The sequence below is a fragment of the Choloepus didactylus genome, chromosome 8 (assembly GCF_015220235.1).
Source record: "Choloepus didactylus isolate mChoDid1 chromosome 8, mChoDid1.pri, whole genome shotgun sequence".
NCBI classification, from domain to species: domain Eukaryota; kingdom Metazoa; phylum Chordata; class Mammalia; order Pilosa; family Megalonychidae; genus Choloepus; species Choloepus didactylus.
In genome coordinates this window covers 127,694,513-127,709,453 of record NC_051314.1, presented here as the reverse complement: position 1 = coordinate 127,709,453, position 14,941 = coordinate 127,694,513, and the positions used below count along the sequence as shown (strand labels likewise).

The window sequence follows — 14,941 nt, the reverse complement described above, 5'->3', positions numbered from 1 at the left end:
CCAGAGAATAACATCCTGGGAGAAAGCCATTTTGAAACCAGAACTTTGGAGCAGACGCCAGCCACATGTCTTTCCAGCTAACAGAGGTTTTCCGGACACCGTTGGCCATCCTCCAGTGAAGGTACCCGATTGCTGATGTGTTACCTTGGACACTTTATGACCTTAAGACTGTAACTGTGTAACCAAATAAACCTCCTTTTATAAAAGCCAGCCCATCTCTTGTGTTTTGCATTCCAGCAGCATTAGCAGACTAGAACACCCAGATATCCAGGTCCACCACATAATATTTTGCCACACTTGCTGTATCATTCTATCCATCTGTCTATCTATTCATCTATCTTTTTCTTTATCTATCAATCCATTTTTTTGATACTTGGGTTTAGGTTGTATTCATCATGCTCCAGGAACACTTACTACTGCCATATACATTTTCTAAGAACAAGGATATTCACTTATATTACCACCTTAACTGCACTTACCATGTTCAAGAAATTTAACATTGATATAAAGCTTACAGTCTATATTCCAATTTTTTCATATGTCCCAATAATGTCCCTTTCAGATGCTTCTTCTCCTTCACTAGATCTCATTCAGGATCATGTATTGCATTTAATTGTCATTGTTGCTTTAGGTGCTTTTCTTTTTTCCTTTTTTTTTTTTTTTTTTTTTTATTATGGGAACATATATACAACCTAAGTATTCCCATCTCAACCACTCCCCAGCATACCATTTCAATGGGATTAATCACATTCACGATATTGTGGTACCCTCATCACCTTCCATTACTAAAACTTGCCCATCTCCTCAAACAAAAACCCTATACTCATTATGCATTCACTCCCCATTTTCTCTGCCCCTGCCCCTAGCAACCTGTACTCTAATTTCTGTCCCTATGACCTTGCGTATTCTTTGATATTTTCGGCATAGTTACCATGGGGCTTAAATTTAAAATCCTAAATCTGTAACAATCTTGTTTGCTTTGATACAAACTTACCTTCAACAATATACAGAAACTATATTCCTGTACCCTTCGCCACCCTGATCTTTATGTAATTTTTGTCCCAAATTACATGTATATACATTATGAGTGGAGTTATAAACCAAAAACACAATAGCACTGGCATTTATATTTACCCATGGCATTACCCTTGCTGAAGAGCATAATTTCTTCATGCAGCCTTGATCTATTGTCTATTGTCCTTTCCTTTCAACCTGCAGAACTCTCTTTAGCATCTCTCGTAGGGCCAATCTAGTGGTGACAAACTTCCTCAGCTCTTATTTATCTGGGAATATGTTTACCTCTCCTTCATTTTTGAAAGACAGTCTTGCCAGATATAGAATTCTTGACTGGCAGTTTTTTGCTTTTAGCATTTTAAATGTGTCATCCTACTGCCTTTTTGCCTGCATGGTTTCCAGTGAGAAATTGGCACTTAATCTTACTGAGGCTCCCTTGTATGTGTCACATTGCTTCTCTCTTGCAGCTTTCAGAATTCTGTCTTTGTCTTTGGGATTGGACAGTTTGATTATAATATGCCATGGCACGGGTCTATTTGGGGTTACCCTGTTTGGAGTTTGTTGACTATCTTGGATGTGCACATTCATGTCTTTCATTAAATTTGGGAAATTGTCAGCCATTATTTATTTAAATATTTAAATATTCTTCTCTTTCTGGGACTTCCAGAATGCATATATTGTTATGCTTGATGGTGTCCTATATGTTCTTCAGGATTTGTTCACTTTTCTTCATTTTTTTTTTTCTGCTTCTCAGACTGAATGATTTCAGTAGTGTTATCTTCAAGTTCTCTAATTCTTTCTTCTGCTAGCTCCAATCTGCTGTTGAAACCTTCTGGGGAATCTTCAGCTCTTTTTGTTCTTTTTCATAATTTCCATCTCTCTATTGATATTCTCTTTGTGTTCATCTTTCATTTTCATGATTTCTTTTAGTTCATTGTCCATGTTTTCCTGTAGGTCTCTAAGCATATTTAGGACCATTTTAAAAATGTCTTTATCTGGTATGTCCCAGGTCTGGCACTCCTCAGTGATGGTTTTTAGTGCTTTAATCTCCTTTGTCTGAGCCACCACTTCCTCTTTCTTTACATATTTGTAAACTTCTGTTGAAACCTGGCCATTTTGATATTTTAATGTGTTATTGCTAGAATTTAGACTCTGAGGTATCTGTTCCTTAAGCTTACTTTTTGGTTTGCTATAGCTTCTGGAATGCAATATACCAGAAAACAGTTGGCTATTCAATGAGGATTTATTAGGTTACAAATTTACAATTCTAAGACCATGAAAATGTCCAAATTAAGGCATCAAGATACCTTCTGTAAGGAAAGGCTGCTGGCATCTTCGTTCCTCTGTCACATGGAAGGCACATGGCAATGTCTGCAGGTCCTTCTCTCCTGGACACTGGTTTCAAAATGGCTCTCTCAGTTTCTGTGGGTCCTTCTTGCTTCTACTTCTACTGGGGTGTTTTCTTTCTGAGCTCTCTCTCTCAGCTCTCTTAAAGAATTCCAGTAAAGGATTAACGCCCACCTTGAATTGGGTGGGTCACATCTCCATGGAAACAACCTAATCAAAAGATTCCACCCACAACAGGTTTGTACCCACAAGAATGGATTAAAAGAATGTGGCATTTTCCAGGGTACTTAACAGTTTCAAACCAGCACAGCTTATATGTAGCTAGTTCTATCACAAAGCTTTTTTTGAATGCCAGTAGCTGAAAGAAAAAAAAAAAAAAAAGAAGGAAAAAAATAAAGAAAAGGAAGAAAAAGAGAAAACACCTCCCCCATTCTTTGCATTTGACCTGTACAAGTTCTCACCTTCAGGGCATAGCCACATAATGAATTTAGAGAATAACTCCAGTCCTAATATAAGGTCCTCACAGACCCTTTCCATGCACATGTCCTTGTCTTGGGCATGTGCATGAGACCCTAGGAATTCCCCCATTTATACAGTTCCAATTGTCCCCTCTTCCCTGGGCAACAGTTTCTTCAGGGTCCCGGGCACTGCACTGTGTCTGTCCTACAGCCAATAATCCCTTGCCTCAGGCTGCAGAACTTGACTGCTCTCCCACAGCCTTCTGTAGGAGAGCTCTGTGAACTGTCTTCTACATGTAGGGCAAGTTCTGGGACATAAAGTTCCTCAGGCCACAACCAGACAAATTGGGCCAGACATATATACTCCCAGTATCAGCACAAGGGTTGCTCTGTTCCCTCCAGAACTGAGACCAAGGATCCTCATTGGGAGTGAGAGCTGGCTCACAGAGAGCTGGCAAGGGGTTGGGGGAAGGGCCAGCCAGGGTGCCATGAGATCCTACTGCTTTTTTGTTTTGTTTTGTTTTTTCACAGCAAAGGGTTGGATTATATGAATTGAGGATCCTGAGAGCTTTTTATGATGTAGTCTGTCAAAGAAATGTGCTCCATCCAACAGTATGATTATAGTTTTAGTGTAGAAAATAAGAAGAGGCCAAAAGAAGAGACACGTAGGATAAGTTCTGGGAGGGTCTCAAATGCAAGCTTCCGTGTCCTTTTCACACAGAGTCAAGATGCATGACACTCCTGACACAGAGATGTGTCATCAGTCATGGAAGCTCCATCCTATTGCTTTTAAGTAGCCTTTTTCTTGATTTTGCATTCATTCTATTATTGTGCCCTATTTAACAGTTTTCTAGAGCTTCATGAAAGGTGTATCTGCCAGTTCTTGCTGGTTGTTCAAAACTTCTGTGGGGGTAGGGTGGGGGGGAGTGAAGCCCTGAAGTATGTCACTCTACCATCTTCACTGGGGCAGGGCTCTGCAATTCAATTTAACCACAACTTGGCCAGTATGCTTGCTTCTCACACTTATGGAAGACACAGTGCTGGGAAGGTTAGTGAGTTCAGCTGACTCCAAACTCAGCATGCATACGTTGTAACGGCTAAAAAGAGTAGCTACCAGTCTAGGCTGAATACACAGGGACAAATCAAGGGATGTAAAGGTCTCGCTGACTGAACTAGCATTGGTGCAAATATAATCTAGACTCTAGAAAACTGTAACCACTTTAAGAAGGAACATAAACTAGAAAATAGGGATAGCCACAACGCAGGCTCTTCATCATGCCTGGAGGCTCTATCACAAGAGTAGTTTGAGAAAAAATGCAGGGCACCTTGAGATGATTAAGTGCAGGGGAAGGAAACAAGCTACTGTTTTGAATACTCAAGAATATCCAAGAAAAGAGGGTAGATTTGTTTTTTATTGCTCTGCAGAGGATAATAAGGATCACAGGAGGATACTTGCTTGACATAATTTATACTTTCAATAAGCATTTAGTGAACACCAACCATATGTGAAAAAAAAAAAAGAGCTGAGTGTGACATGGATTGCCTGGAAAAATAGTGAGCTCATGTCATGAAAGCATTCAGCAGAGACTTGAGTTTTTGTTGGTGACACTGAAGAGAGGATCCTTGCATAGGGTGGAAAAATGGACAAGATGATCTTAAGACCTCTTCCAACTCTTACAAAACTCTGTGAGTCAGTGAACCATTAAGAATTTCAAGGAGAATATGTGGAGGGGCCAAGGAGTTCTCTTTTGCAAAAGGGAGTATAATTTAAGCGCATTAAGTACATTATCTCCTGTTCACAGAAAAGCTTAGTGAGTCCTCAAGTCCTACACTGCCACAATTTCTACCCCAAAATACAGCCCCTCTTGGAGTATCGAGAACAAACCATGACAACTGCAACAGAAATACTGAAATCAAAACAGGTAAATCTCAAAAGCTCTGTTTCCTTTCTGGACACTGAAGTAGCATACACATAGATGATGCAAGTGTGTAAAGTATGATACATCACAGTAATACTAGCATTAGTATCTGTGGGTCTGTCTAGCCCACCAGATTTCGAACTCCTTGAGAGCAACGATTCTGCTTATTTATCTTTGAATCCCTCATGCTTTTCACAGTACCTGGCACCCAGTTGGTGTTTGAAAAGTTTCAATGAATTGATCTGAACTATTTCAGATTTCTCTTTCTTCAGCAAATTAGTACCAAGAGCTGGCCCCTATGAGGAATATAGAAAAGAATACAAGTTCACCATCCCTGCCACCAAGAGACTTGCCATCAAGATGAGACAAAAGTATATACATCTGAGATAACTGGGTGACACTAAAACTGTTGACCAAGTAGCAAAATGAGCTCCACAGACAAAAATGCTGTGGAAATCCAAAGAAAAGAGGTCAGTGTGCAGAGGTAGGGAAACTGTGCTGCAGGTAAGAGAATAGTAACGGCGAGTTGTTTTTTTTTTTAATTTTACCTTCAGTTTTCAAATTCACTCTAGCTCTCTGCTAAATTTATTCATGATCTTCAACTTTTCATGCAACAAGATACAAGACATTAAAAATAGTTTAATTCTGATTCTACATACTTCACTGTATATTTTGAGGGTAAAAAGTAGCATTTGCAAAGCTTTGAGTATGGATTAATTGCTATTATTGGAAGCCAAATTGAATGCATAAAAAAGACACAAACTAGAGCGTTTAGTAACCAAAGAAGTATCCAAGGGAGGGAAATTATGGAATAAGTTACAACAGAGTGATTTTTTTTTCAGTCTGACAATAGTTTTGCAGCATTAGAATCAAAGAAACTTAGATTTGGAAGGGACTTTAAAAGTCATCCAATCCAGGCTCTTGGTTTTACAGATGAGGAAACAGCACAGGAAAGGCAAGCAATTCACTGATAATCATACAGCTATTTGGGGCAGCACTGAGACTAGACTCCAAGATTCCTCAACATTTTACTCAGGGCTGATTCGTTATCTTCACCTACATAGCTGCCAATGTTGAACAGTGGAAAGAGTTCCAGCTGCTTAGAAATATGTATGTCTACATTTTTTTTTTAATTAGTGAAGTTTTAGATTTACAGAAAAATCATGCATAAAATGCAGGGTTCCCAAATACCACCTAATTATTAACATCTTGCATTGGTGTGGTATATTTATTACAATTGATGAATGCACATTTTTATAATTGTACTATTAACTATAGTCCAAGATTTAACTTAGGGTTCACTGTGTTGTGCAGTTACATGGATTTTTAAAAACTTTTTATTCTAGTAACATATATACAGCTTAAAATTTCCTGCTTTTAACCACATTCAAATTATTCAGTGCATTTAATTATGTTCACAACGTTGTGCTACCATCACCACTATTCATCACCAAAATTTTCCATCATCCCAAATAGAAACTCTGTAAATTTTAAACCTTAACTCCCTTTTCCCTACCCCCAACCCATCCCCTGGTACCTATGTTTTAGATTCAGACTCTATAAGTTTGTTTTCTCTAATAATTTCATATCAGTGAGATCATAAAATATTTGTCCTTTTTTGTCTGGCTCATTTTGCTCATCATAATGTCCTCAAGGTTCATCCATGTTGTCACATACAGCAGAACTTCATTCTTTTTTACAGCTGAATAATATTCCACTGCATGTCTATACCACATTTTGTTTATCCATTCATCAGCTGATGAACACTTGGGTTGCTTCCATCTTTTGGCAATTGTAAATAATGCTGCTGTGAAAATCACTGTGCAAATATCTGTTTGAACCCCTACTTTAAATTCTTTTGGTATGGAAGTGGGATTGCCAGGTCACATGGTAATTTTATACTTAACTTTCTGAGGAACTGCCAAAGTATTTTCCACAACAGCAGCACCATTTTACATTCCCACCAGCAATGAATGAGTGTTCCTATTTCTCCACATCCTCTCCAACACTTGTAATTTTCTGTTTTTTAATAGTAGCCATTCCAGTGGATGTGAAATGGTATCTCCTTATGGTTTTGATTTGCATTTCCCTAATAGTTAATGGTGTTGAGCATCTTTAAAAAAAAGTGTTTTTTTTTTTTTGGCCATTTATATATCTCCTTTGGAGAAATGTTTATTGAAGTCTTTTGCCCATTTTCTGATTGGGTTGTTTGTCATTTTGCTATTTTGAGTTGAAGGATTTCTTTATACATTCTGGATATTAAACTCATATCAGATATGAGATTTCCAAAAATTTTCTCCCATTGTGTAGGTGCTCATTTTGCTTTCATGATAAAGTCCTTTAATGCATAAAGGTTTTTAATTTTGGTGAAGTTCCATTATCTATTTTTTCTTTCAGTGCTTGTGCTTTGGGTGTAAACTGTAAGAAACCACTGCCTAAAACAAGGTCCTGAAGATGCTTCCCTGTGTTTTCTTCTAGTTTTTACAGTTCTGGCTGTTATATTTAGGCCTTTTGATCAATTTTGAGTTGATTTTTGTATATGGTTTGAGGTAGGGGTCCACCTTCATTCTTTTGCAAATTGTGATCTAATTTTCCCAGCACCATTTGTTGAAGACACTATTCATTCCCAATTGAGTGGTCTTTGCCCCCTTGTCAAAAATCAGTTGTCATAAATGTGAATGTTGATTTCTGAACTCTCAATTTGATTCCTTTGGTCTATATGTCTGTCCTTGTGCCAGTGTCATGCTGTTTGGATTGCTGTGGCTTTGAAATAAATTTTAAGATCAGGAAGTGTGAGTCCTCCAACTTTGTTCTTTTTCAAGATAGCTTTGGTTATTTGGGGTGCCTTACCCTTCCATATCAATTTGATGATTGGCTGTTCCATTTTTGCAAAGATTGTTGGAATTTTGATTGGGATTGCATTGAATTTGTAAATTTCTTTGGGTAAAATTGATATCTTAACAATATTTAGTCTTCTAATCCATGATCATGGAATGTCCTTCTTTTTAATTTATTTAGGTCTTCTTTGATTTTTCCTTTTAGTAATGCTTTGTAGTTTTCTGTGTACAAGTCCTTTACCTCCTTGGATAGACTTATTCCTAGATGTTTGATTCTTTTAATTGCTATTATAAGTGAAATTTTTTTCTTGAGTCTTTCTTTCAATTGTTCATTACTAGTACATAGGAACACTACTGATTTGGGTGTGTTGATCTGGTACCCAGCCACTTTATTAACTTCCTTTATTAGCTTTAGGAGCCATGTTGTGGATTTTTCAGGTTTGTCTGTATATATAGGATCATGTCATCTGCAAATAGGGAAAGTTTTACTTCTTCCTTTCCAATTTGAATGCCTTTTTGTGGGCAGCCAATTCAGCACCCGGCAGTCGGCCTAGTGGCACGGTCCTTGGGCCTTCAGTACATGTCGTGGTAACCGTTCCGCAAGGCGGAGCATCGAGTGGCACCTATGACTCCTGCCTAAAAGGAATTTGTTTCTTGCTGCTGTTTCTTATATTCATATTGCTTCTTTTTCTCATTTGGCGTCTTTTGGGCTCTGTGGTGGTGGAATGCTCCCACACCGAGCTACATTAATGAGCCAGCAGCTTACCCTGCATTAGCGTCAGCGTAGTGAAAATGCCTGCTCCTTTCTTAGAAAACAATAGGTCACCTTTTCTGCTCAAAATCCCCCTTCCCAAGCTTTGAAAGACTTAGCTAGAAGAAACAAAAAGGTAATGATTAGCAGACTCTAAAACATGAACACAAAAAATAGTTATAGGTTGCTTGGTACTGAATAATAGGAACTGCTATGCCTGTGCCCAGAAACTGTGTCTTGCTACGCTTCAAGGAGTCTGTCCCTGCAAACCCACTGATCACTGTGTAAGAATAAATAATGTCTGAAATTTAGCCAAACTATTCTAGTATTGCTTGCCTAAATGCTAGTGCGTATGTTACAGACAATTATAAAAATAAAGCTCTGATGCTCTGCTTGGTTGGAGATTTTTCATCTTCGTACCCGGACACAACAAGGTGTCTGTCTCATTTTTTCACCAACTCCAGCCACCCTATCAGGACCCTGCCCATTGCTGAGGGTTAGGCCAGCCCTTGGCACCTTTTATTTCTTTTTCTTGCCTAAGTGCTCTAGCTAGAGCTTCCAGGACAATGCTAAATAACGGGGGTGACAATGGGCATTGTCTTCTTCCTGATCTTAGAGGAAAATCTTTCAGTCTGTCACCATGGTGTATGATGTTAGCTGTGAGTTTGTCACATATGCCCTTAAACATGTTGAGGAAGTTTCCTTCTGTTACTTTCAGAAAACATGGTCCTAAATAATCAGGCCTGCCTGATCCTGCATCACACAGAGAAACAAGTATTTTTGCTTTGGTGAGGAGGTGAATTTATTGAAGATGCATCAACAAGGAACTGGAGTAAAAATAATCAATCAATCAAACAAACAAACAAACAAAAAAACCTTTCCAAGACCACTTCCGAGTGAGAAGAGTGTTTTGGGCTTTTATAACCCCAAACAGACAAGAAATGGCCAGGATCCAGAAGAACGCACAAGAGAGGGAAAGTGTAAGAGAAAAAGCTGCTTGGTCATTTCTCCTGTTATCTTGAAGTCCTCCTCTCAGTCAGGCTTGTTTTCAAGGAGAAGAAGGCATTGATTATCAGATCATATGGTGATATCCCTTGCATCCTCCTACAGGCAATGCTGGGAGAGTTCCTGGGAACAGAGAGTAAGTTTTTTGTTATTGTTGAGATTAGATCAATAGGAAGCTATTTTAACAAGGGCTTTTTATGCTTAGAATAACTCAAGGCTGCTTGAGTGAAGTGATCATAATAAATTTTTTTCTTTTTTGCTACTGAAGATTACACTATGCATTTTCAAGCTAAAGAATTATATTGAATATTTTTTCTGCTTATCCAGCTATGACTTCTAGTTTTCTAAGTGTTTTTATCAAGAAAGTGTGCTGGGTTTTATCATGGCTTTTCTGCGTTAGCTGAGATGATCGTGTGTTTTTTTCCTTCGTTCTGTTAATGTAGTGTATGTATTACATTAGCTGATCTTCTGTTGAACCACCCTCCCATACCTGGGATAAATCCCACTTGATCATGGTGTATACTCCTTTCAATGCGCTGTTGGATTCAGTTTGCTAGTATTCTGTTGAGGATTTTTGCATCTATATTCATAAGAGATATTGGTTTGTAATTTTCTTATTCGGGTATCTTTATCTGGCTTTGGTATGAGGGTGATGTTGGCCTCATAGAATGAATTAGGGAGTGTTTCCTCCTCTCCCATTTTTAGGAAGAGTTTGAGCAGAATGTTTCATAAAATTCCCCTGTGAAGCCTGGGCTTTTCTTTTTTGGGAAGTTTTTGATTCCTCATTCATTCTATTTACTGGTTATTGGTTTGTTGAGATATTCTATTTCTTCTTGAGTCAGTGTAGGTAGTTTGTGTATTTCTCTGTTAGCACAAGCCCCTATAAATGCACTGATCACATGTGCTGAAATGACCTGTGTTCTAGTTTGCTAATGCTGCAGAATGCAAAACACCAGAGAAGGATTGGCTTTTATAAAAAGGGGGTTTATTTGGCTACACAGTTACAGTCTTAAGGCCATAAAGTGTCCAAGGTAACACATCAGTAATCGGGTACCTTCACTGGAGGATGGCCAATGGTGTCCGGAAAACCTCTGTTGGCTGGGAAGGCACGTGGCTGGCGTCTGCTCCAAAGTTCTGGTTTCAAAATGGCTTTCTCCCAGGACGTTCCTCTCTAGGCTGCAGTTCCTCAAAAATGTCACTCTTAGTTGCACTTGGGGTATTTGTCCTCTCTTAGCTTCTCTGGAGCAAGAGTCTCCTTTCAACAGCTGTCTTCAAACTGTCCCTCATCTGCAGCTCCTGTGCTTTCTTCAAAGTGTCCCTCTTGGCTGTAGCTCCTCTTCAAAACATCACTCACAGCTGCACTGAGTTCCTTCTGTTATGTCAGCTCATTTATATGGCTCCACTGATCAACTTAGACCTACCCCAAATGGGTGGAGCAACACCTCCATGGAAATTATCCAATCAGAGTCATCACCCACAGCTGGGTGGGGCACATTCCAAAGAAACACTCAAAGAATTACAATCTAATCAACACTGATAACGTCTGCCCACACAAGATTACATCAAAGATAATGGCATTTGGGGGGCACAATACATTCAAACTGGCACATTCCACCCCCTGGACCCCAAAATGACATTATCTTTCCATATACAAAATAAATTCATCCCACAACAATATCACAGAAACTTAAATCATTTCAGTGGCAATAGTTAAGTACAAGATCCCATCAAAATCAATTATAGGCATGGTCAGTCCTAATACAAAATTCCCGTCTATCTGTGAAACTTAGAACAAGTTATCTGCTTCCAATATACAAAGGAGGGACAGGCATAGGGTAAACATTCCCATTGCCATAATGAGAAAGAGTAAGGAAAACAGGGTTAACAGGACCAAAACAGTTCCTAAAACCTGCAGGACAAACTCCATTAGATTTCAAAGTCTGAGAGTCATTAACAGAACAACGTTGCATCCTTGGGGCTTGAGAGAGCGGGAGCCTAACCCTTCCTAAGGGCCTTTGTGGCAGCCCTTTCCTCTCCAAATGCTTGCATGAGTTCTCCAACATATCCATGCATTGGGGAGACCACCTTCTCGGCCCCACCCTCCTCAAACATCGGGGCAGCTCCCGGATTCCCTTCCATCTCCGCGGCACATGCTCAACCCCTTCAGAACAGTGTGGTGGCAGCCAGGATCTCCCCAATTCCCTGGGAATGTGCTCCACCCTCTTTGGGGCTTGGGGTGGCAGAACGTTTCCTGAGCATCGAGGCGGAAGGCCCACCCTCGACCTCCAGGGCAAACTCACCCTTTCCATGCATGTGGGCCACTCCGCTCTCCCAGCCCAAGACCTCTTGACTCCAGACCTCAACCTCCATGGCTCTGTCTTTGAAGAAATTTTTCCTTCAGTTTGTTCCTTGTCTGTCTCTTCCAGTGCAGACTGGCAACAGCTCTGTCTATAAAGATCTCGCAAAAATTTTGTTGGCTTTGCATGAAGCATACAGGGGTCAAAGCCGTTAGACAACAGGACTTTCCACAAATCCTTTCTGGATAATTCCATCTCCGATCTTGGGTTGTACTGAAATGGCGGCTGGGTTCCATGTTTCCTTACATCCTCATGTTGGGCTATAGCTTCTGGGATTCCACCCCCTGGAAGCCCGTAATTTTCCAAGTCATCAGCTTCTGGTTTCTTTGAACCTAAGAGTTCAGTTCTAAGTTTCTCTCTGTCCTCTCACATTTTACTATAAGCTGCAAGGAGAAGCCAGGGTATAGCCTCCACACGTAGTCTGGAGATCTCCTCAACTAAGAATTCCAGGCTGTCACTTTCATGATGCATGCCTTCTCTCCTAGATAACAGGCTCTCCAGGAAGGCAGAGACTGCGTCTGGTTTCAGTGGAACTATCTCAGCAAATATCTGTAGAAAGGAATGAAGAAAATCAGGAAGGGAGGGAGCACAGTGAAATTGTGATCATTTGCAGAGAAGTGACTATTATTTTTCTTTGCTTTTGCATAGGATTTTTTCATAGTTTTAAAATATTACAAAATATACACTGGTTGAAAATTATGTGTGTGTGTGTGTATGTTAAAATGAACATTCCCTTTTACCCCCATCCCACATCCACATTCTCAGAAGGCATTACCTTGTACAGTTTATTCCTTCTAGATCAATATGCTTATATAAGCACTTGCAAAATTCCTATTTTCTGATTAAATAAATAAGGATCCACATTACGTGTATTGTTCTACTGTTATTACTCAGCATGTCACACATACATAAAGGTCTACCTCATTTTTTAAATTGACTACATCCTGTTCCATAATCAACACGTGCCATATTTTTTAACTTCCTGTTATATATGGACAAGTAGGTTGTTCTGATTTTTCAATATTATTCTGCAATAAATTTTAACATGACTTGTTTTCAGTCCTCTGAGCAATTTCAAAATTGTGATGCCATCACCATTTATTATAGTGTCTGCAAGAACCTACCAATGGAAGGATTTTCAGAAGCCATGCTACTGTGTTCATTGGTCTCTGTGCTGTCTCTGCCTCATGTGTTTTTGATCCCCCAGCTCTTGCTAGGGTTAGGGACTGCAAAGGGACTTCCAATGGACTGTTACAAAGTTTCAGCAGTGGTCTGCTGATACGTAGCAAGGAGTATTACACTCATGAGAGGCCTCTAAGACTCCACCCTCCACTTCCAGAAATTACTAGCTTTAACCAGATTCTATAAACTCACCCAAATTACTTTTTCACCTTGCAGTGAGTTAATTATTCGTAGGGCTGTGCTCTGAATGAAGAAGGTGTAAAATGGTAGAATGAGATCCAAGGAAAGCATTTCTACCAACTTCTCCCCTTCCTTTTTCTATGGGCATTAAAACTGTCCAAGTGGCCACTAATAAATCTGGATTTTAGTGGAGACAGTGTTTGTGACTTGAGAATATGGTTTATTTTACAGTTAGCTAGGGAAAATGAGTCTTTTGGCTTGGGGTCCTAAACTGCTAATTACCTCATAATTTCTTCCTCTTTCCTTTTCCCCTGCCTTTTCCTCTGCTCTGAGCTCAGATGCCCCCTCCCCTGACCACATCTGGCCACCAGAAGGGCAGGGAAAAAAAAAAAAATTAAAAAGGAAAAGCAAAGACTGCCACTGCTTTGGGGCCAGCTGCCTTCTCTTCTCCAAGCCTACCCTGCTTTCTTCTCATCTCTGGGTGCCTGGGCCATTACAGTACTTATATTTTACTCCTACCGCCAATTTATTTTTTAACTCTCCCTCCTGCAGGATTGAAATGGACACTAAAAAGCAAAGGAAACGCAGCGGTTTGACATCCTTCCCGATTTTGAAAGCAAGAAAGAAACAAAGTTTCACCTCTGTGAAGGTGAGGATGCCTGAATTTCGGTTGGGGAAGACAGATATCCTGGGGTCTTGGAGTCCCAGGAACCAGTGGTGACAGTCGTGCCACCAGCACCATCGATGACCACGTGAGGGGACAGGTGTGAGTGGACCAGGCTGGCTCGGAGTAGAAAGCAGCCAAAGTTCCGGAGTGTGGTTTCATGAACTTCAGAACTGCAAGGCCTTAGTCTGTCAGGTCACTTGTACTTGAGGAGGCCCTGGCCTCGTATTTCTTCCACAGGCTCTTTTATTCTGCTCTCTGCATCTGGAGCCGAACCAGAAGTTTCCTGGAATAGTTCTGAACAAATTTTCAAGAACATTTCCAAGAAAGTTCTGTTTCTCCTATCCCAGACAAGGTGTTCATGCCAGATCTCTCTTTTTACTCAGATTGTCTCAAAAAAGTGCGGCCCTGAAGGTAATATTGGGAGGTGATGGCTTGATGACTACCATCTATAGAATCAATTTCTAAATAAGGTGTCTGTTTAGTTTAACAGCCCTCTGTTTGAATTTCACAACTTGTTCTCAAGATCATATTGTTCAGGCTCTTTGTTTGGAATGTTTTGTAGCAAACATTAGCCAAAAACATTCAGGTCCGAGTTTCTAGATTCCTTTGCATCATTCACTTGGAAAGCCAGAGTTCAACAGCCCGTCCAAGGCCTGGTGAAAATTTGCTTTCCCACAAATCACACTATCTCCTTAAAATTATGGCTCCTAGGTCACCTCCTCTGAGCAGTGTGCCTGATTTAAACCCCACATGCTCCCCTTCTGGTATAACATAGAAACGGACCCTAATGGAAATTCCGTTGTTCCCACGCAGACCCCTGCCATTATCATATTCAACAGAAAGAGTTGCCTTTACCATTCATAGGTACAAAACTATTAATACCTAAAACATATTTCTTTTGATAAAATAAAAAGATTACTATAAAATATTTGAAATAGTAATCCTGCTAGCATCATAATGATAATATAATAAAGTTAACATTTTGTCAGTTCGGATTTAAAAATTTTTTGTACAGAGAATGGTCTTGATCATGATTTTATTTTGGCAAAATCATCATGGGCTTTGCAGCTTGCTTTTTTTTTTTTTTATTCCAACTGCTTGAGCTCCCATTTATTGAGTGTTTGGGTGACACTCACACACACATCATAGAGGCAAGTACTACTATTATCCTCATTTTAACGACGGGGAAACAAAGTTTCACCTCTGTGAAGGTGAGGATGCCTG

At 39.8% G+C, this 14,941-nt stretch overlaps 1 protein-coding gene across 2 annotated transcripts in view; it reads left to right on the top strand.

The window, feature by feature from the left end:
* Positions 1–13,609: 13,609 nt before the first annotated feature.
* Positions 13,610–14,941, top strand: part of DYRK4 (dual specificity tyrosine phosphorylation regulated kinase 4) — a 40,705-nt gene continuing 39,373 nt past the window's right edge. The window contains exon 1 of one of the 2 annotated variants that reach the window (XM_037847166.1): positions 13,610–13,699. In XM_037847166.1, the coding sequence (XP_037703094.1) occupies positions 13,610–13,699 (90 nt within the window). The remainder of the gene's footprint in view (positions 13,700–14,941) is intronic. The other variant, XM_037847167.1, reaches the window with a different exon arrangement.